Source organism: Bos javanicus, chromosome 27, assembly GCF_032452875.1.
Source record: "Bos javanicus breed banteng chromosome 27, ARS-OSU_banteng_1.0, whole genome shotgun sequence".
NCBI classification, from domain to species: Eukaryota; Metazoa; Chordata; class Mammalia; order Artiodactyla; family Bovidae; genus Bos; species Bos javanicus.
In genome coordinates, this window is record NC_083894.1 from 16474890 (window position 1) to 16499301 (window position 24412).

Consider the following 24412-nt stretch of genomic DNA (forward strand, 5'->3'; position numbering starts at 1 on the left):
ATTTCTTGGCCTCACCACTCCTTCCAACTGTCCCAACATGAAGAACACCCCCGAACCCCTTCTCCCTCCATCCACTTGACTACTTGCTGTATCGGCACACTACCTTTCCCAAGGGGCCTCATCCTCCTTACTGCACCACCACATCCGTCATCATCACTTTCCCACTTCCTCCAGAGGCGTTTATTAGCACCCGGGCACACATCTCACATTCACCTGTCTCTCTCTGCTATTTCACGCACGCAGACTACCAACTCTCAAGCATCTCTTAACATGCTGAATAGACAGCAGCGGCTCAGTAAACATCTGATGTGTAAAAAATGATTTGAATGGCAATGAATTCAGATTTCCTTCAGTCTGCTGGATGTTGTGATCATCACCAGGTTTCTAAATTTCTCTTCACCACTCAGAAGCAAGTAGACCCATTTTACTCCATCAGATCTGCTCATCCAAAGGACAGGCATGCATTTATCAATCTACTGAGACCCTGCTTATCTCACGCAGTGTTAACAGAGCAGAGGTAACTTACACATGCACACGGGCGAGGCCGTGGCATCTCTCCCAGCTGCAAAGATGCTCATCACTAATCATAAACCTAAGGACCTGGCAGCCAGTTTTGTCCAAGATCTCAGAGGTAAACCTCACTACAGCCCACATCTCATGCCTTCCAGCCCGGTGATTTTCTCCCTCTGCCATTAATAATTAAGCAACATGATTCTGGGACCCCAGGTGGTGTGATGGGTCAGCGCATCACAGGAACTTTCTTCTACCTGACTGTCTTCACCAGCTATCACAATCTGGCCCCCAGTGATCCTGACCAGCCTACTGAAAGTCAATCTGCTTTAAAAGTTCCGAGGCACATGTATCCTACGAGGCGTTACATTTGGACCCTGAAGATCATGCCCAAATTATCTGCTGAGTTGCGGAAACAGAAGAATCCAGAGGCGGACCTTGTGAGGCTGTATATTTACTATCTTCTTTTACAGTGCCCATGCTAACATATGGTTATTTCTAGACTTTTAGAGACTTAGGTGACTTGTAGAATGATCAGACATTTTTACGAACAACACTTTACTACATGCTTCACAACAAATAATCCTGAGTGCTAACTATAGTTATTCTCCACTGTTATCTGCCGTCAACTCATACATAAATAAAACCTCTTGGGAATCTGCATGAATTTTTCCCCACTGTTTTATCAACAGGATCTGTATTCCGCCCAAGGGTCTGGGAGCTAGCTGTGGACTCCGAAATGGGATTTCTTCTCCCCAAAGATAAGGAAGGGTTTTGAGGTTTCAGCAGACATCCCTTCCAAAGAGTTGTCAGAACAGACAGACTTAAAGGGAGTGACGATGCCACATTAATCCCGTTTCTTCAAGACATAACACAACAGCAGCGTCATCATCATTTCAGAGGCTGCAGACAGATAACCAAGGTTTCAAGGCTCCCCACAGTAGCTCCAACTTATATAATTTCTCTCAGTTTCTTTCTCCTTCTCCTCAAATACACATTATGTCCAGACATACGGTGTCTGCTCAGATATCCAAAGGGCACATGTACAGCCTGCTTGCCTGTCTCTTCACAGAGGACTTAATCTAATCTACAAGAGAGATGATATAAAAAAAAGTGAAAACATTTTAAAATCTAACCAATCAAGCAACTGTTTAAAAGGGGTGGTTATGTTCCTGAATTACCACCTCGAGGCTGTGGATTCTAGACTTCGCAAGGTCTGTGACCAACCCCCGTTTCAAGCAAATAGTTTCTTGACTGTGAAATCATCCTCTGAAATTTTTATAAATATCTTATCTTTCTTCTTTTATATTTGACAGTGCATTCTAAATTTTTTAGCTCTTAGTTCTTTCCTTTTATTTCCCCAAAAATGAGACTGAACTGACTTATGAGTAATGCAGTGAAACAGTATAAAAGACACTGCTTAAACAAGCCTTTAGTAACCAGAGGTATTGCTGATTCCAATCTTTCTGAAAAAGTAAAGTGAAATTGTTACTCACTCAGTCAAGTCCGACTCTTTGTGACCCCACAGACTATAGCCTGCCAGGTTCCTCTGTCCATGGGGGTTCTCCAGGCAAGAATACTGGAGTGGGTTGCCATGCCCTTCTCCAGGGATCTTCCCAACCCAGGGATTGAGCCTGGGTCTCTTGCACTACAGGTAGATTCTTTACTGTCTGAACCACCAGGGTGTTCTTGTACAATCTGTTAGTTCCAGCGCGTATTCTTGGGCTCAAGAAACCCTCCTGGAATCCTACTCCTAATACTTCCAAAAGCAAAGACCCTCAAGTCCTGTTTCTCTCCCACATAATTAAATTCTTATAGGGCTTAATCATTCTTAATCAGCTACTGGTTTTCTAACAATCCAAACCTCACTCTTAATCTCCATCAGAGGAACACATCGGAATTTGGCCAAAGAGCATGAGCATATTAATCTCAAGGCAAAAGTATAATCAAAAATCAATCTTGTTTACTTGTACTCATCAAGAAAGACAGTCTATAGGACAGGTTGGAATATGGTGACAAGAGGTTTGAAAACTAATTTTTTAACATACATTTTAAGACACAAAATATTACATACACACATGCTCCCTGATCAAGCATCTTTTTACAGGCATTTCAGTACATGGATATTGAACTCAAGCTTCTCTCCACCTTAAAAACTGCTTCCTTTTAAGTTCAACAAAGTAAATTATAAAATAAGAACAGAACAAAAAAAAAAAAAGAATAACAAAGACTGGCAAGGAAGCTGAGAATGCCTTCTTAATTCTCGTTTTTATATATTATTTCCTTGATATATCAAATAGACAACTCAAAAACTGAACAGGACAGTTCCCCCAAATAAGACACAAGAAGCAAAGTCCTGACAGAGGTATGTAAATTATAAATCTACCTCTTCATAATCTAGATTATGGAAACTAGATTCTATGGAAAGTACTGACTCACTGAACCATCGAGGTCCAAAGGCTCATGACCTCCTTCAAGAGAAGTTTTATCTCCTATGAAGGAACTGTGCTCTTGGCGTCATGCGGCAGTTCCTATTTAACTCTGATCAAGAGAGCCTGTAAACTCCACTTGCAAACTTTTCATGCATAAATGGTAGCTAACTTTTTACTACACAAAGGATAGCTCTGCTGAACCTCTGTGTATGTGAAATAGGATAAAGAGAACCAAGACTTAAGGAAAAAGTTGATGCACTGTCAAATGTAAAAGTTCAAACATTCGTAGTTTATAAGGACTTTGGAGTCAAGGAATTACCTTCTTAGAATGTTGGACATTCAGAGAAAAAAAAATGGTCAGAAGGAAAATTTGATATGTGAGTTCAAAAATTTGCTCCCAATTTGAAAATTACTGAATTCTGATCCTTTACTGCCTGCAGACACACAGCATTGCTCTATGCAAAAATTCCAAAACAACGTTAAAAAAAAAAAAAAGTACTGTGAACTGTGAAATAAACTCTTTTGATAGTTTTCATAAAATGGAAGAGTTTGGAAAATGCAGCAGCAGTAGAATCTGCAGTTAAGTTTAAAATACATTACTAAATTTAAGAGCTATTAACAAAACTACAATATTTGCTTTTTCACCTGCAAATGAAACTCTACTAAGAAGCAAAGTAGTTTTATAAAAGCAAATTGAAAGGAAAAAAAAAATGGGGCTAAATTTTCATCAGAGAATAAAAGCTTGTCTTGAATAATTCCAAAGGAAAATGATTTATCAAAAACGAAAGAAAAGTGGCAAATAAAGAAATTTAATTCTTAAATTTCCCCAAATCAAGAGCGTACAAGCATGAATATTTCATACATAATAGTATTAACACATACCTGTTTTAGAATTAATTGAAAAAAATCCCTGTGGATTTCCACTTGTGATTTTGTATGTCAGCTTGTCATCAGAGCTAGAGTCTGGATCAAATGCCTCGATCTGGACCACAGATACATCCTTGGGAGAGTTTTCCATTATTTCCGGATAATAAACAGGCTCTGACGTCTGCGGAGCGTTGTCATTCACATCCTCCACCTCTATGTAGACCTCTACGAAGGAGGACAGGGGCACCACGCCCTGATCAGATGCGTAGACTGTCAGCCAGTAATGAGAGGTCGACTCGCGGTCCAGCCGATCTGAAGTCTCTATGACACCTAGCGAAGGAAGAAGAAAAGCGTGAAGCACGATGTCAACAACAACAACCTGTCTCCATGGTAAAGTGTCAGTCGACACGACAACTCTGACTTATGCAAGGCTCACAGCTAAGCCATCTTAAGCAAACTCTCTCACCTCTCTACATCTTGGTTTCCTCTTCTATACAATGGGATAACAACAGTATGTTGATTAAATGAACTAATACACTTACCGTGATCAGAATACAGCATTCGGCACATAATATCACTCTTATAGAAGTTTCTGTCATCATTAGTATTAGGTGCCAGGCACTATGTGGAGTGCTTTGCTTTACAAAAATTATCTGATTTAAGTCTCAAAACAGCCCAAAGAAATGAATGGGCAAATATGGTCTCTTACGTCCTGAAATCCTTCTGTTTCTTTTAATAGAATTGTGTTGCCTAAATAGATTGCGTTGCCTTAAACAAATGGCAACACAATCAAGATGCTACAAACATCAGTGCTCTCACCACGTTACAAGCTCCATAGGGGCAGACAGCCTCTGTGTCAAATACCAGTTTACCCAGCACATTACTGTTTATTATTTATATAACTATTTATTAAATGAATGAACAAGAATGAATGTATATCTTAACTGAACTTGGTACAGAATTGTCCTCATATGGACCCAAACTCGGACACAAGTCAACTAGTAAGAGGTAGAGCTATAAAATTACTAGGAAGACGGCTAGAATGTCTGTCTGAAATCACTCACAGGCTTACTTAGTCTCAGGATGATTAACAGCGGACATATCCATTTGTCTTGGGCACACACCACCTTTTTATTCAATGGTGTAATCTTGTCATTTGGTTTTCCCAAAATACATCACTGCATTTTTTCTCTTATGCACTGTGTGTGTGTACTAGTCACTCAGTCATGTCCGACTCTTTATGACCCATGGACTGTAGCCCACCAGGCTCTTCTGTCCACGGGACTCTCTGGGCATGAATACCGGAGTGGGCTGCCATATCCTTTTCCAGGGATCTTTCCATCTCAGGGACTGAACCTGGGTTTCCTGCACCGCGGGTGAATTCTTTACCATCTGAGCCACAGCAAAGAGCATCACTGTGAATTAATGCTACTTTTAGTGTTCAATATGATCCAGGTTGAATTTTGGAAATCCTGCAACTCTAGATGCAGAAGGCAATGGCACCCCACTCCAGTACTCTTGCCTGGAAAATCCCATGGACAGAGGAACCTGGTAGGCTGTAGTCCATGGGGTCGCTAAGAGTCTGACATGACTGAGCGACTTCCCTTTCACTTTTCACTTTCATGCATTGGAGAAGGCAATGGCAACCCACTCCAGTGGTCTTGTCTGGAGGATCCCAGGGACGGGGGAGCCTGGTGGGCTTCCGTTTATGGGGTCACACAGAGTCGGACATGACTGAAGCGACTTAGCACAACTCTAGAATCCCTAAAGTTTTCCATTGAATGCAAAATACTATAGAAAAAGTAACAAATATTAATTTAAGCTGTGCTCAGAAATGAAGCAGTATTTATTTTGACCAAATATACATCTGGATTTCTTATTTTTTGATCACAATGTAAATTTATATATATGCTTATCTGAGGTTATTAATATAAAAAAAGACCTCCTTTATTTTACATGTTAAATAATTATATCTAACCCTTCCCCAAAGGTTACCAACTTATAAAGAGCAAACCTAAATATTAAAATGTGAAGTGGATTACCATAAAATGAATATGTATTGCTATTCAGAAGCATTACGACTACTGCTTCATTAATTCCTAGCAAACCCTCAAAATGGATCTCCTAAAACTATAGAACAAAGACTCAGAACTCTTAAATAAAAAAGGAGCTAGCTGGTGTCTGTGCAGCAGATAAGTCAAACATGTTTTCCTCTTTCTCTTGTCCAAACATGAGGCTATGCATACTGAATCTGTTCACTAAATTAGCAAAATTATATCTGTTTTTAGCCTGAAAGAAGAGCGCCCTGTGTAACCGTGGGAAAGTAATCTTTTCCAGTTTTTCTTTTTTATCACTCCCATCAATTGATAACAAAGGACATCAGGGAATAACTGAATGTCCTAAGAGGATTACATAAACAAATGAATGCACACATGCTTCTCATTTCTGCCCTGTCATGAAAATGCAACATAATTCACTTGGCAGGTGAAGCATTATTAGAAAATTTCAAGACAGGTACACGGTACTTGTACTCACCTCTTTTGAATGCTAATCCTCAACTAGTTCATTTTAAAAGCTGTGTCTCCCTCTCAACATCATTTGTAGGCATTTAATAACAATAATTAGGAAAAGGTTTGTCCGTCTTTACTATATATCAGGCACTATAACTATCTTACATGCATTATTTAATTCACTCCTTATATCTAATCTTCCCATATATGTGGTGTTATTATTCTCATTTTGTGAATGAAAATCTCAGATTAAAAGTGATGAGGCTTTCCCAGGGTCATAGGAAATGGCAGAGCTGGAGTTCCAACACCAGGAATCTCTGACTTCAGGTACCAACAAAATCCCATCAGTCTTACCGTTAGTATGACAAAGGTGCAGCCAACCAAATTTACTGTGAAAACCCTGAAAAGACCGGTCAATGCTGTTCTGTCCATTTTTTTGCAGATCAGTATTCAGAAGGAGTAAATTAAGTGTTCATTCATATACGATAGGTTTTTTTTTTTTTTAGTGTCAGGGTAGAAGGAAAAAAGAGACAGAAAATGCAAATACATTACAAGATTTAAATCACAGACAAAAACAGCTATTGATTTTCCATCCAGTTCCACGTGGAGTCTGGTCTGAAAGCGTCCAGACTGCAGTGCGCATGTATGACACAGATGCTTCGGCTGGGAACTGCCCTCTCTCCCAATCAACCTAGCAACTGAGGGGGAGCCCACCTGTCTGCGCCTGACTGCTGAGCCACAGTCTGGAGGGAAGGTGTCAAGGTCCAGGAATTGCCAGATATTACCATCAGTTCAAAGTGAGACACCAAAGCCGCTCCACTCAAATATGGGAGAAACTAGAATTGCGTGAATCAGCAATTAAACATACCTAAGTGAGATACTCAGGTGTTCCTATTTCATGAATTCTTGGACTGATTATCTTTATGTATATTTCATATAGTGACTTCTGAGATGTTCATGTTTTAATGTCTTTTATTAAATCCTTGTAAAAGAGCAAAATTACTAAAAAATAAGGTGAATTTTTAACTTCCAAAGGGAAAGGAGGGCATATGGAATAATCCCTTCTTTAAAAAAAAAAAAAAAAAAAAAGCTTAGATAATAAAACGAGTAAATTTGCTATATTTATAATAATTTAATAGTACAAGGATTTACTGCATGTCAAGGACTTCATTAGGTGCTTACATGCATTAAATCATTTAAAGAACACAGGAATCATTTGATTTTCTTCCAAGCTTCACAAACGAGGAGGCAGAAGTTTAGATAAAGTAAGCAAATGGCCGTAGCCATAAGAGTGACTGAGAAGCACAGTGATTAAGGAGTCAGTCAACAGTTAAAGAGCTGGAACTGAGATGTGAATGAGCCAGTCTGATTCCAGAACTTTGGCTCTTCACCATTAGGCTATCCTGTTATCATTAGCCACAGATTCATTGTCACACACACCACCACAGCAAGGGTGCTGGGTACCACAGACGTGGGTGGGGGCTGCCATGATGAGACTCCACAAGCAGTTTCCCACTGTGGAGGTAAGAGTCCTTCCCAAACTTAAAGGGCAGTACAGCAGAGAAGATTCCAGGGCTCTGCTTGGTCACAGAGGTCCAGGGTCCACTGCCTAAGCACTATTTTAATTGCAGATTCTAATTCGAACCACTATTCTGAAAGCACGGCGTAGGTGGGAATAGACCATACTTTGGCAGAGAAATTTTTGCAGAGGGTTTGTAAGAGTCCAGAGTGAGGTACCTCCTTAACCAGGGGCTCATCAGAATCTCGGTTATTCTTTATAGGCATCCTGGTTGCTGAGACAACCAACAAAGCAATTACTTAGAAATCTGGCCAGAGCAGTTTTTATTCTTTCAGTCCTTACTCAGTTATTCCTTATTCCTTCAGTCATCATTCCAGTCCTTGTACACTTGTCACCATTCTCTCCCCCATCCTTCCTAGAGCCACAGCTAGCATGCATAGATGGCTCTCTTCTGTAACTCCAGTTATCTTAACTCATTAAAAAGAAACAAATTTTCAAAATTCCATCATGAAGACTTCTTCATTGGTACCTTTTGCTGGAAGTGAATCGACCTACTGCGCTCATTCTCAAAACTAAACCCAGTCCCATTTTCCTCAGTCCACGATCTTCTACCAAACCAGCTTTCAATAACTCCTACTTTCCTGCACACTGGGTTATAAATTCACTTTTCCTGAAACAACCAACAAAACTATAAATACCTAAACTCTGGTTTTAAAGAGATTTTTTTTTCAACACACTCCATTTTATTTGGCACGTATATACATCCATACGCTGACTTCCAATGATTTCCCTCTTGTCTTCAAATACCTCCCTCTCTGTGCCTATTTTTTGTTCCTCTTTCACTTTCTGGGGGAGCAACAATGGCATGCACCGGCTAGATGATCTGTAAGCCTGGGCTGTGAGAGACAAAGAAGTGATAGCCCAGGGCTGCGCCAGAGCTCCCTGCAGCCAGACGAGATCATCCGTGACGTACCAGAAAAAGCCAGTGAGATGGCTATGGTGGAAATGACACCTTTCTCGTCGAAAGGTTACAGTGCACAAGCAGCAGGCAAGGTAAGGATGCTGCTGTGTGATTCGACACTGTGCATGCTGAGCACAGAAGACAAGTTCAGACAAGCTTGGTATACACGCACCATCCAGCAATGTTCTAAGAATCATTTATCAGCTTTAATGAAACACGACGGAAGCAAGAGATGGCTAGTTTCTCCAATCTCAAGAATACAAGGAAGGCATTTTCAGGGGGAGTTTGTTAAAAGCTGAAAAATTTGAAAGAAGCCGGAAATCTGGAGCTATTAAATAAAAATATTTATCATTCCTAACATACTCTCTAGGATTTCAAAACTACCACCAGATGTCACTATGGAAACTGATTTTAAATGTGCCTACAGTGGAAAAATAGAGCTGAAAGAAAAAATACAATGTAACTGTTCAAAGAGCTTGACCAATGTGGCTGAAAATACTGCTCACAGCAAAATTTCTTTCAAAAAGGTTTCATTCATGTCCATATATTTAAACAGGCCCATGATTAGACAGGTACCGATGGCATCTTCCTTACACAGTCCAATTATTCAAAGGCTGTAGGGTACAGTGTTAGTTGCTCAAGTAAGTGGCCCAAAAGTAAATAAAAGTTTCCAAAAATAACTGCTTTCTGCTGCCCATCCCTGATGGCTGATGGCCTGTTAACTTGAACACTGGCCTTGGACAGGAACGGCCAGCAGTCTCCCCAGCTGCCACCAGTCAGCAAGATGCTTTCAACACAGCAATCTTTAAGGCAGAAATAAAATAATATGTAGTCACTATAGTGCCCAAAAAAATTCAACTGATTCAAATTCCCATGGCCAGAGAGTACCTTTTCTTCCTGGAATTTTCCTATTTTCTTGGTTTAACAGGTGTTGGCCCCATATCAAGTTCTAGTACCAAAGCTTTCAACAAAACCCTGCTATTTCAGCTTCTTTGGCTACTCCAGCTAAAAATTACTTACAATCAGCAACAATTTGGCAACATAAACTTGCAAACCCTACCCTCATCTCGGATATACCGTATCATCATACCTTTTTTTTTTTTTTAAACTTCTCTGCAACCAAGCTTATGGCAGCAATTGTATGAAAAGCTTCTTAGTCAACCACCAGAAAAACTTCAACTGTAATTTTTGATGATATTTTCCCTGGAGGCAACAAGGGGTTGACCGTTCTTTTCTCCATTTCTATAGTCTCATCATAAACAGAGTAACTCTTTTGGAACTAAATGTTTTCTCAAATGTAAAAACAATACTCACTTAAAAAGAACAGCTGTCTTTTACAGACTAGAGATACAACAGCTATGCTTCTGCAGTTAATCTGCAAATGGTTACTCCATTTTTTTCTGCTCATTATGGAAAAATCAGAAGTCGCTCAATTGTCATATTAAATAGCAATGTGCTTAGTAATGTGCTACAAGGCATTCGTCTTTAAATTTAAAGAGTAAACGATAAGCTCTCTCCTAAAAACTAAATCTTTTGAGGGCATGGATTTGTTGCCTGTTTTGTTCAGGGCCTGGTAAATGGGCGCTTATTAAGGATGTGCTGAAAAACAGATGTTCATCAAAAAACAAGGTAAGTATGAAAAACAAGTCCCAAACCAGAGTAACTTAAGGAAATATGACGGCTAAAGGTCATGTGAGGTCCTGGGTAGGATCCTGGACCAGAAAAAGCACACTGGATAAAAACCAAGGAACTGAGTACCGGCCTTAGTCAACAAGAACGTATTGATATTAGTTCGTCAATTATAACAAATAGACAATAATAGGGGAAACTGTGTAGGGCAGGGGACCATATGGGAACTCTGTACTAGCTGCTCAACTTTTCTGTAAATCTACCAAATTTTTTCAAAAGACATCCATCAGAGATAATGAATATGCAATGTTTCTTCTTTAAGTGATAAAAACTTTTCTGAATTTTCTTTTTAATCTCATTTTCATTAAACAAAAGATTCAGACTGATAATGTTATTAACATAACACCTTGAGAGATCCTGGAGTGTCCACAGGAAAATCCTTGTTATGTTGGGCTAAAGATTTAAACAGCAATCCAATTATTTATCTGTTTACACTGTAACTTCTAAATTTACTGTAAATATAAGAAAGATCTGCTATCACTCAAGTTTTGCCTTGATAACATTAATGTGCAAAGGTGATAAAATGAGTTTCTTGATATAAAAAGCTCTATTTCTGAAATTTAACCACTCTTGAAAATGACTGCACCAATCTGACATGCAATAGTATCTAACAAATGAAAACTCTTTAGTTCTTTTAGAAACGTTAAGTACAGTAGATCATAATATAAATATGTAACATGTATATATTTAATGTTCCTGCCTGTTTTTGCATTAGTTGGCAAAATTACATAGTTATTGCTGACTAAAATATAGCAACAAATGAGATAAGAGTCTGTTAAATTAAAGACATTTCAGATGCTAAAATGGCTATACAGTCCACCTAGGGAATGACACAGAAAAAATGCTTTTGGGAGTCAAATAAAAGTTTCATACTTCCTTTCACCTCAAGAATATAAGATATTATCATGTATTTTTACTGGCGTTGGTAAGTATAAAACATAAGGAAAATATAGAGAGAGTCATGTTTAATAGTCTTGCAGACAAAAATTCTCTGCCAAAAAAAACAAAAAAACTTATACTTCTAAAAAGAGAGTAATACACTTTCACTAAATGCTCAAGAGCACACAAATAGGATAAATATCCCATGCTTTTGATAAATTTAAAAAAGGGCAAAATGAGTCCACTAAGAAGCAACCCCCACAGGCCACGCAAGCTCCTATGCAGCACATCAGCATACAGCACAGTCCACTGTATACCGCTCTGTCTTCTCATGGCTAAAAAGAGTAGGACCTGTCACAAAGGTGAACAACACGGTACCTACTGCGACCATCATCCAGTCTTCCAAAAGCAAGAGTTTGCCGTGTTATTTTGTGAGAAGCTATTTGTGACTAAGAACACAGCAAAGTCAAGTGGTAATGGTGATATTATTATAAAACAGCAAATCCATCTATTATACAGAGTTCACGATATACCAGCTACGATTTCAAGTATTTCTCAAAGCTTTTCATCTTTACAGAAACTCTAAGAAGTGGGTAATAGAGTTAGAAACTCTAAGAAGTGGGTTGTTAGTTAGTTTAATAGAGTTAAATAGAGAAGAGGAAACCATGTCTATTTCAGATGAGGAAACAATGTCAGCCACCTGCCCAAAGTCACACAATTAAGTTTATTCCTGGTGGAACCGGGGCTCAATCCCAAAGAGTCTGGCTCCAGCCATTCTGTTACACCTCTGAGTCTCTGGCTGTGTCCTCTGATTGGAGAAACGCACAAGGGAAATTCAACACAGCCTGCCATTTCCTGGCAAAGTCCTATCTTCAACAGAATGCACAAATGCAGAGACTAGATGGAAAAAACTGGTTTTGTTGTTTTCCCAACATTTGGGGATCTGGGTAAAAGATCTGATGCTGCAAAAAACCTTGCTATTCTGTGTCATTAAAACATTAAGCATGTTTCATAGCATCAGGACAAAAAGGGGACGTGGCTAATTTATTACGGTATTTATGACAGCTTTAAAAAATGGTATGTCTATTATTTATAAGGAACAGTGTCAACAATATACAGATTGAGCAAAAATATAAATCTTTATAAAACTGTATATATAGAGTACAACCTTGATTTGGTTTAGTTATATTTCAAACACCAGAAGTACAAACACAGAAGTATATGCCCGGTGGGGGGACAGGGGGGAAAGTCCAGAATAAACACAGTGACAGAGGGACAATAAAGGAAAGCAATGAATTAAAAAAAAATTTAACTGTAAATTTCCCTAACCATGAATTTTAAGTCATATTTAAAATGCACACAATAAAAAGCCAAGTCAAACTTAAGTACCAACAGTCCTTTAAGAGTTTTGCCAGTATAACCTTCTTTCATTTTCTCTTTATAGTTTAGATATACTTTCATCTCTTTCATTTAATCTGAGTCAATGGATAACAACTGACAGCTTCAATGATTTAATATTCAAAAGTATTTATTAATATATATGAAACTACTTCCAGTGCCAGATCGAAGTACAACTTTATGAAACAAATTACATTACAATGAGAACTAAACAAACAAAAAAGACTTCTTAAAAGTCTTATTATATATAGGAAATTATATAATTATATTGCATTGAATTAGATCATAAGTTAATGATTAAAGGGAAAGCTTCTTATGCAGTAACTGTCAATCTGTTTTTTCATTATTTAGATTGCCTATTTAAATCATTTTAATTAAACTGTATATCTATCAACTCTTTCAATTAAAACTGCTGCAGTTTTAAAATCAGCTGAGGAAGCTTTTTGACTTGCCAAGTTACTAAAACGTATTAATTAAAGTTCATAATCAGATTTTAAGCATCATGTTTCAAGTCCAGGGATTGCTTTAGCTTTGCAAAGAGTCATTCCCATGGCAAGCCCTGCTAAATCATGTTTTTATGCTTTGTGGAAAATGGTTCCAAGTTCTGATTTCCATGTCAGAATCATTAATATTGTTAATGAGGGCTTCCATGGGTAAGCTCGTTTAAAGAGGATCATCCTTGGGTATCAAATGTATCATCTGAACACATACTGCTGCGATAAAACTACATACACCAGCCAGTCTTGGGAGGGAGGGATTAAGAGCCAGAGGATGCAAGCGTATCACATTCCAACGGCACTGCTTCTAGCAGTTTGTTTCTCGTTTTAAAAGGTTTTCAATTCCAACGTAGATTACTTTTTCCACCTTATAGTTCTTGGATGCACACTCAGCATATGGTTTATATATGCCATTTTGTTGAATACTCACAATTATTCTGTAAGCTCAACGGCCTCTCCTCATCTTCCATAACACAGAGGGTTAGAGCTGAAAAATCACTGGACTAAGGTCATCATCATAGTACAGATTCATCAGTGAATTAATTAAAGAATTCCCTTACTCTTAGTCATCTAAGCACTTACATTCACTAACCTGTCTTAAGCCTCAAAAAGTTGAGTAAGTTGCCTTAAGTCACCCAACCAGTTGCAGAGCTGCTGCTAAGTCGCTTCAGTCGTGTCCGACTCTGTGCGACCCCACAGACGGCAGCCCACCAGGCTCCCCCATCCCTGGGATTCTCCAGGCAAGAACACTGGAGTGGGTTGCCATTTGCAGAGCAGAGAGAATCCAATGGCACCCCACTCCAGTACTCTTGCCTGGTAAACCCCATGGACGGAGGAGCCTGGTAGGCTGTAATCCATGGGGTCGCTAAGAGTCAGATACGACTGAGAGACTTCACTTTCACTTTTCACTTTCATGCATTGGAGAAGGAAATGGCAACCCACTCCAGTGTTCTTGCCTGGAGAATCCCAGGGATGGGGGAGCCTGGTGGGCTGCCGTCTATGGGGTCACACAGAGTCGGACATGACTGAAGCGACTTAGCAGCAGCAGCGGCAGAGAATCCAAAACCTGGCTGACTAGTCCACAGCTGAAACTCACAGCCACCAGGGGGCTCCCTTCTGCTTTTCCTGTTCTTACGGGGTGAAGAGATGTGATTTAACAGGCCCAGCCAACTCTTCAAGTCCCGGTTCTTTCCTCATAAGCCTGGGAAGGTGATCATGGGCTTTCCTGGTGGCTCAGTAGTAAAAAGAATCTGCCTGCCAATGCAGGAGATGCAGGTTTGATCCCTGGGTCAGGAAGAGCCCCTGGAGAAGGAAATGGCAACCCACCCCAGTATTCTTGCCTGGAGAATCCTATGAACAGAGGAGAGACTAGCTACAGTCCATGGGGTCACCAAGAGTTGGACATGACTTAGCGGCTAAACAGCAAAAAGGTGATCTTCATAAATCTATCACTATTGATGGAAATAAAAAATCAACACATCAAAAGTTTACCTCACCTGCCCATAGTGGGAGGAATGAAAAGAATTAAAGTATAAAGGATCGAACCCGTGTCTCTTGTGTCTTCTGCATTGGCAGATGGGTTCTTTACCAGCTGAGCCACCAGGGAAGCCCATAAACCCAACTAAATGTGGGCCAAATGGATCCCCACACAAAGTTCAAGGATCCCATGTGACTAAGTTTAGGATAAAAAAGGGAAAAGGATAGAAAAAACAATTCACACGATCCTGTATCCATCAAGTTAGTATATTTATCATGCCATCCTGTTACACAGAAGTGCAAACTTCATTTACATTAAATGAAGCATAAAGTTATAGGCATTGGAATACCACGCTAAGAACATCATAACTGAGTTAGTTGTGAATGTGCTGTTATTAATCTTAAAATATTGAGAGGTAGAGATGGAGTTCTAAATCTTAAAAGCAAGTTGTAAACATTTTGTGTCAGACAAAAACTGATTGCTTTAAGAAAACCCTCCTTTGGAAAAGAAATCTTGGTGACATCTTAATCCAGACTCCAATACTCAATAAAACCTATACCAATATCCAATACTCCAATAACAGATTTAAAAAAGAAAACTGTACTCTACAATACTGGTTTCATCAGAAAGGATTTACTATCGTTTAAGGTGGCCTGGATCTTGCTATAAATTACTCTGGAACCTGGTATTACTGATTTATACCTTCTTTCAGTCATTCAACAAACACACGGGTCCTAAAATGGCCAGGCCTAGAAAGAAGTACTAAAGAAACCAAGAAGAGTCAAACAAATTATTATGGGGGAAGGTAGTTAAACAAAATAGTAATGTATTCCTTCAAACTGCCTTTTTCAGAAGGGCAACGTAGTATTTTAATGACTAGTTATCAGAACATTTATTTTCTATTATTTCTATCTCTTGCACAGAAGTCATGCAAATCCATTTTTAGGTTATCAGTGCCTGACTGAACTTTAGGATGCAACATGTAATATATGATTTTAAAAAATAAATTATAACATTAATTCCATTTTCTGAGAAAAGACAGAGAGAAGTTGTATATATACACTAAAACTGGTAGATTACAGGGTAAGTGAAATTTTTCTTCCTTGTGTTCTCATTTTCTAATTTTTCTATAAGAACTACATACGTGTTGCATAAAAATACTTCTTTTAGCCCACATGTGTAAAGGATTAATCCAAAGTGTATCAACTAGAACTTGAGAAATTTCAGAAATGTAAAAGCAACCTTTAAAAGTTAAGAGTGACTTCGAGGTTTTCTTAAGCCGGGTAACAACTGCCTGAAACACTTGTACTGCGAAGTGCGCTCCACATGGAGAGGACAAGGGACTATTCAGTGATTCAAATGTCAGTTGAGAGGACTCTGCCTCATGCCAAACTCCTTAACGCACTCCCTTGCTAAAGAAGGAATGGAATGAGATTCCTCGGCTACAGTCAAGTATTACAGTGGCCACTGTATAAACACAGCTCTTTCCAAAAGAGACAGTTGTCTCCGAAGTCCTGGAAGGCACCGGGCTGGGAGAAGAGCAAGCGTTCCTTTTCCTCAAGTCTGTTTAGGTTTCTAGAAAACAGATTCTAAACACAGAAAACTGCAACTACTTTTCTTAAAATAAAACTTGAGACCCACATGCAGTTCAGCGACCCATACGCCATTCAGCTATGCAAAGGGTACATGTGTTTTACATGATCTGAATCCTAGTTGGAGAAAATAAAAATCCCTATACCGTATAAATCCCCCCCTTTCCTAGCTACTCCCAAACAGCATTTTTTTTTTACTTTTGATCAGTGAATGAAACAAACCTGTTTCTCTATTAAATTCCATTTTAATAATAAAGCAGTTTTCAAATTAAATTCAAATTAATGTACAAATTGAAAAGCTATAACTTAGAGGTAATATTCAGCTACTCTTAATATCCAATATGCTGCCAAACCCCAGTCTCTAAAAGATCTCACAATGCAGGTGAAGCTAACCTAGTTGCAAACTCACTCACTGCCACTAATAACTTAGGATAAACTCTGGGTAAATTGTGTTTTATGCTAACAAATTAAATCAAACACCTATCAATAATGACCTAAACTCATTACAAGATTTGATTAAACCTTACTAAGAATACCAAGGCAAAACATCACTGTGTATTATACACAGTCCCCTCTCTAACTTCACCTATTTTCTGAATTCACATTTCTTTAAACGAAGAAAAGGTATTAGGAAGGGACTTCAACAGACCAGAAGATTCCTAATTTGAATTTTTTTTTTTAATCACAAAAGATAGGGGAGGAATTATATAGTCTGCACTATGCTAAGCAAATAGGAAAACAAACTTCATGAAGTACTCTGAAATCAGTAATCCATTACCTTAGAGATGATGGAGACATAATTCTTACTGGAGACAATAATAGGCTATACAAGAGTAGATGGATGGGGTCTCAAATAGCTGTCATGTGTCTACACTAAAAAAACACTAAAGCAGAGAACTGAATTTGGGAAAACAATTAACTGTATAGAATAAATAACCACAGTAGTTCTCATATTATTTTTTTTTCTTAACTTCATCTGAGACCAAAGTTGTTCTTTAAAAAAGTAGTAATGAACATTTCATTAACAAGTGAAATATTTTCTTCTCTAGTTCTCCCAACCATTGCTAAAAAGCGGGGGGGGGGGGACAATAGAAGATACAGACTATGAAAATAAGCACAGGGATATCATGTAGCCATGCTGCTGCTGCTGCTAAGTCGCTTCAGTCGTGTCCGACTCTGTGCGACCCCATAGACGGAAGCCCACCAGGCTCCCCCGGCCCTGGGATTCTCCAGGCAAGAACACTGGAGTGGGTGGCCATTTCCTTCTCCAATGCATGAAAGTAAAAAGTGAAAGTGAAGTCACTCAGTCATGTCCGACTCTAGCGACCGACCTCATGGACTGCAGCCCACGTAGCCATAGATATTAGAAAAGTATATACAATCTAGTTAGAAGAAATAGTCAAAATTGCACAACAATTAATTACAGCATTCTGTTGTTCAGTCTCTCAGTCGTGTCCACATCCTTGCAACTCCATGGACGGCACACCAGGCTTCCCTTGTCTTTCAGTCTCCTGGAATTTGCTCAAAGTCATGTCCACTGAGTCAGTGATGCCATTCAACCATCGAATACTACTTGTAATTAACTAGTAAAGCAGTTACTGAAACGTCTCAGAGACGATATAAAAATATAAATAAATACAAATAAAACCTTTTTGATGAAAGGTACAACCGACCAAAAGTACAAAACACTAAAAACACATCTTCCTTAATAGTTAAGTAAATGGTAATCTAATAAAATGGAAGTTTTTCACATTTTGTTTTGAAAATTATCTTTACTTTCCAAAATTCTCCCCCCACCCCGCCCCTGCCACCAAAACTAAATACAAATTCAAAATGCAAAGGGGAAAAAAAAAAGCACGAGACATAAACATTACTGGCATTTCTAAAAAACCTCAACGATTTCTAGCACATGACAGGATATCAGATAAGTTCAAAGGAAGGAGGCCAGATGTTCTCTTATCAACTCTATCATTTTTAAAATGATTTTTAAAAAAGAGATTCAATCCTAAACTCCTGGATAGATTTGTCTCTTCATCCAACCATTCACGAAAGAAGTAATAAAGCAATCATATCTTTTCCAGTTATTTTACTTTTTGGTTGGTTTGCTATAACAAGCTATTTGTTAAAATCTGAAAAAATTTATAAATGATCACTTTATAATTTGGTAACTTCTCAAGCATAACTCACAGATCCCGTAAGCTAATCCATTTACTTCTAACAATATCAATTAATGGAAAGAATACATATGTTATTTCCCAAATGATCTAAGTACCAAATCAGAAAAACAAAATAATTGTGTTTGTAAATTTAGTCTCAACTAAATATTCAAGGAATTTTAAAGATGCTCACTTGACTAGCATATTCTGAAATAATGCTGGCATAGCCATGGCTTTAATTATTGTCTTTAAAAGAGAAATATAACCCAACAGACTAACCTAATCTGTTCAAAAGAAATTGCAAGGGGTCAGAATAAAAGACTGAGATTCCTTTAGCAGAACTGATGTTTTCCAAAAGAGAAAAACAGCTAATTCAAAGATTCAACGACGAGAACTCATAACCATGAGATCTGAATTATATTTGTGACTATTGATGATACCATAATAAATCATTTAACATGCTTCCATAAAGCAGTCATTTCTGCAGTGTTTCTCTCCTCCTCATCTACCACTTTTCCCTGGGCCCTCAACCCCCACTCCTCTGGAGGAAAACATAATGGGATCCATACTCCCAAATACCTCTACAAAGGCACAGGGAAGCAGCTGATCTCCTAAGTAAACAGCATTTTATGAAGTTTCGTGGTACTTAATTACTTTTTATGAAGTTTCGTGGTACTTAGTTACTTTCAACCATCAAACTAGATAAAATAAAGAATTAAAAAACAAGTGATAAAAATCATCTAATTCAACCCTCTAACTTCACAGATGACGGAGCCGTGATCGAGAGATACAAGACGTGTCATTAGGCTGCAGAGCTTGAATCAAAGCCCTAAGTGGAACCCCATCTCCTGAGATTCCAACCTACCTTCAAGAGCAGTACCTAGCAGAGAAATGAAGGGCTGTCTTAGCCCAAATTCCAGTGGGAGTGAAATGAGGCTTCGGGTTTGTGGGAGAGATGACTGGTATCAGGAATAGTAAGCATCAGTGGCACAATCTCAAGGTTAACCACTAGAGAGCTCAAAATACTCCTGGCCCGACCTTACCTCGCTCTCCACGACTCTCACCTAATCACACTTGCCAATCACTGATGAAGGGTATTACTCATTTCAGAACTGGAGAGGGCAACGGGATTTTCAGAAAATGTAGGCTCTGTTCTTCAAATCCATCACTCTGAAGCACATTAGTCTTCAAGCAATATAATCAATCATTCTTACAGTGTCCTTGTTAACGGTCCCAACTCTGCACTTCAATAAATGTGTGACTGATGGTTATTTATTACTGTCAGTGCCTCAGTTTCCTCACATATAAAATGGGGAGAATAGATGTGTTTCAAGGATTACTTGATTAGTATTAAAAAATACAGGCAATAACTACTACTAAGTCCATACTGATGCTTAAGAAGCTAAAGCAGAGCCAAGATTTAGGAAGATTCTTATAGAGCTGAAATGTGAATGTGAAAGTCGCTCAGTCATGTTTTTGTGACTTCATGGACTATACAGTCCATTGAATTCTCTAGTCCAGAATACTAGAGTGGGTAGCCTTTCCCCTCTCCAGGGGATCTTCCCAACCCAAGGACTGAGCCCAGGTTTCCCGCACTGCGGGCAGATTCTTTACCAGCTGAGCCACAAAGGAAGCCCAAGAATACTGGAGTGGGTAGCCTCTCCCTTCTCCAGGGGATCTTCCCAACCCAGGAATTGAACCCAGGTCTCCTGCTTTGCAGGCAGATTCTTTACCAACTGAGCTATCCGGGAAGCCCAAAGTTGCTCGGTCGTGTCCAACTCTTTGAGGCCCCGTGGACTATACAGTCCATGGAATTCTCCAGGCCAGAATTCTGGAGTGAGTAGCTGTTCCCTTCTCCAGGTATGACACCTTAATCCCTAACTTTGTACTTTACAAGGATGCTACCATTACTTCAGAGACAAACTAAAGAACAGAAACCACATTATATTGAAGTAGTGTTTGAAGCAAAATATTAGAATCACTTGAAGACCAGGTGACTAAACCACTCTGAGTGTCCTGAATGGGATACTGCAGAGCAGGGGACTAGTAGATTGCTGTGTCCACACTTTACACAGAGGCACGTAAGTCAGTTGTTTCACTGTCCGTACAAAAAAATATGTTAAATGTTTGCATCCAGACTGCAGAAGCGGTCACTGAGGCCTGTTATAAACCCTCTCCCAGAATCCCAGTAAAGGACAGAGTTACTTTTAGAAGATGCTATACAGTCTCATTTCAAATATGATGTGATTATCAAAACTAGAAAAAAAGTCAAATTAGAACACTTGATTACTAAAAAAAATTTGAAGACTAAACTATATATTATAGTTAATCCCTTTGTCATCAAAGGGTATAAAACTGTTAGTATTGGAGATAAGGGACATTAGAGGATTTCTTTGTCTAAGTTAAGAGCTGGGTACAGGAAGATGAAGCAGAAACCTCCCAAGATTCTTTTCAAAGGTTCATTAATTTTACTTCTACACTGCAAAAAATTGTTGCTGTTGTTATTTAGTCACTAAGTTGTATCTGACTCTTTTGCAACCCCACGGACTATAGCCCACCAGGCTCCTTTGTTGATGGGATTTCCCAGGCAAGAATACAAGAGTGGATAGCCATTTCCTTCTCCAGGGGATCTTCCCCTCCCGGGGATTGAACCTTTGTCTCCTGTATCAGCAGGTGGATTCTTTACTGCTGAGCCACCAGGAGAAGCCCTAAAGTGTCTCTAATTCAGACTTTTTACAATGTATAAGCACAAAGAAAAACTTCTTTGAAATTAAAAACTTGCTTCTGAAAGAAATCAGCTGAGTTTTAATGATATTTTTTAACTTGTTAAAACAGCAATCTTATTTCAAAGGTTTATATCCAAGAGAAAAGTCTATTACCAAAGAGGAAAATTGATTTGGCACACCATCAAAACCGAAAGCAGCCTTTTTCTTCTTTTCCTCCTTGACACCAGTGATTACCAGCTATCACAGAGGTCCTTGAGGAGCCAGGCGTAAAGCCTGGACTGGCATAAGAATTCACAGTGGGACTTCCAAAGGGTAGAGCAGAAGGTGGTACGGAAAAAAAGAAACCTCAGCAGCAAACTGGGAGGGCAGGCAAGCTGGACCTCCGCTGGGTGAGTCAGGGCCACACCCTGCTCTGGCCTGAAGGTGCATCCCAGCAGTCACCTCCAGCCATGTTATCTTCTTTGTGAAAAGACAAACTTTTGAAAGACTTTTTAAATTACATAATTTTTTTTATAAGGTTTCAATTGAACTTCTCAGATGGTAAAGTATCTGCCATCAATGAAGGAGACCTGAATTTGATTCCTGGGCTGGGAAGATCCCTTGGAAAAGGAAATGGCCAGCAACTCTGGTATTCTTGCCTGGAGAATCCCATGGACAGAGGAGACTGGTGTGCTACTGTACCTGGGGTCAAAGGAGTCAGACACATTGATCAAGTAACACACACACACACACACACACACACGCTCACGCACACACAGACTGACCCTTCATGCAGATGCACTAGATCCAGGCCCAGCCTAAGGTTCCGCTGTACGGTGTGTTTAGGGCTTCTCTGCCTGACACCATGAAATGAGTGATGAGTGCTTGAGGAAGGCCAGGCCTGCGGCTGTGCGAGGGAGAGAGTGCTTGTGTAAATTTCCTGTTGGCTCCCAGACAAGACTCACCCGCTACTGTGCTTCTCACCTAGAAGGCACCTGCATTCCACACCTGTACATTTCCAGGCACAGAAAGTGGAACTGATATTTGGCCCACTTTCAGCAGAATGAAATCACGAAGAAACTTCTTTAGAAAACTTCAAATAATTACCAAGCATTTTCCCGAGCAATCAACATCCTTTCACAAGTGAATGATCACAGGTTAATCATTAACTTTTGAGGGGAGAAGGGGTAACTGGGGTGGGGGGAGAGGGGGAGGAGGGGATAATTGGAAAAAAAAAATTACAGGTCCCATTACCCCACTAATATTAGAGGCAGCACAGTGAAACACTTTCAGGCAAATCATCTGTATACGGCAATAAAACGAAACAAAAACTCAACAAATTTAAAAAAAAAAAAAAAACCTTTTGGATAGGGTACAGTATTAAATAAAAGAGGTGTGGTTTCTGTTTACTATTCTGAGTTTTGACTAACCGAAAATGTTGATTTCTTATTATTTTTGGCAACTTCTTTTATGTCCAGAGTCAAGTCATGAATTTTAGGAATGCAGCAGGCAAGCCCCACTTGTGCATGAAATACTGTATCTAAGAGGATGAAAGACCAGTGCCCTAATCCCCTGGGCAAGAAAGGTAAGTATAGAGCCTGGGTCTCAAAGCCAGAAATGACGGAGGAGTCACCGAGAATCACATTCCTGTCTTATCTGGCTCGACTTTGATTCACCTCACCTTGCTTTCATCACAGGAAGGGCAGTCCAAGGGCATTCCCCTCAGATCAAACACAGCATTCGGAACCAGCAGAGGCAGACAAGTGAACTCTTCTCAGGGGGAAAGGAAGGACAAGCCTGGCATTTCATGAATGGATAAGCTGTAATGAAGCATTTTGGTCTGTGTCCTTACATAAAATTTCAAAGAGCTGCTAGAATATGGGACTGCAACACAAAGCGTTAACCACTGCAAGAGAGGCAGTTAGCCGCAGAGTTAAACACCCACGTTTTTTAGTAAGAACGTCAAATACACGAAGACCTGCAATTTCCTATTTCAGAGGAAAAATCTGCAAAAAGATTTCCTTAAAATCACAGATTTTGCAACCAGCAAATAACGGCCTGGCTTCAGTGCCTCCAGCTATTCCTTAGGTGAAGATTACACAGTAAACATTTAAAAAAAAATCCAGTTAACTTTTCTTTTGAACACAACTTCTTTAGCTTTTTGAAGCATTTAGCTAGTAACTTTCCAGCCAGTAACATTTAGCCAGTATAAGGCTTTCTACACATAGGATTCTGTGACAATAACAGAAATCTGCTTTCCAGAAAGCCAACACACACTTGGTTACTTACGCCGTGAAGACTTCGGGGTAACATTTACCTTAGACTATTTTATTTGCTTCAAATTAGGTAAGAAACATTATTCTCTCGAATTAAAAAACACTGGCAGACTCTGGATTCTCTGATCCATTTGGCAGGCTGCTTGGTAACTTATCCAAGTCCATTTTGAAGCGGGCTTCCCAGGTGGCAAGAGTGGTAAAGAAACTGCCTGCCAACGCAGGAGGCATAAGGGACAGGAGTTCGATCCCTGGGTTGGAAAGATCCCCGGGAGAAGCGCAGGGCAACCCGCTCCAGTATCCTTGCCTAGAGAATCACGTGGACAGAGGAGCCTGGCGGACTATGGTCCATAGGGTTGCAAATAGTTGAACACACTGAGGCAACTCAGCATGCACACACGTCCATTTCAAAACACCCAGGCTGTGGGAATCTGCTGTAAGGAAGTCTGCTTCCCTTGATGAAACAGAATGCAATGTACCCTCCCCCACCCAAAAAACCTACTAAAATAAATGAATCAACCTCAGATCCCTACTCTACCTCCGTTGACTCTCTGACTCACTTACGACAATCCCTGAAGCTAGAATTCAAATACATACAGGAAGGAAGCATTGGGAAATACAGCCCCAAAGAGCTGCAATCAACCAACTGTTCCATTAAAAGAGACAACTACTGTCTGGTTTAGAAAAATAATGGAATTTTTACTTCCAGATGATTAAAGATGCATCCATTCAGTATTGTCGCCTTTAGAACAAGTCCCCCACAATGCATAAGGCATCGTGCACATAACTATTTGTGAATTTTCTCCACCTAAATTCTGAAGAAACCACGTAGAGACTTTTTGCTCTGCATACTTCCTCCTATCTTTATCATTTCATTGGTAAATTAGACTCTAAAAGGCACTCGTTATGATTTACTGCCATTGTAGGTATGCAACAGGAAGCTAACA

The 24412-nt window shown here is 39.4% G+C and overlaps 1 protein-coding gene across 7 annotated transcripts in view; it reads right to left on the minus strand.

Moving 5' to 3' along the window:
• Positions 1-24412, minus strand: part of FAT1 (FAT atypical cadherin 1) — a 125241-nt gene that overhangs the window by 60226 nt on the left and 40603 nt on the right. For all 7 annotated transcript variants that reach the window (XR_009734025.1, XM_061404268.1, XM_061404264.1 and 4 more), the window contains exon 3: positions 3825-4139. Coding sequence is in view for 6 of the 7 variants with exons in the window: in XM_061404268.1 (XP_061260252.1) it covers positions 3825-4139 (315 nt within the window). In the remaining variant the exon portion in view is untranslated. The remainder of the gene's footprint in view (positions 1-3824; positions 4140-24412) is intronic.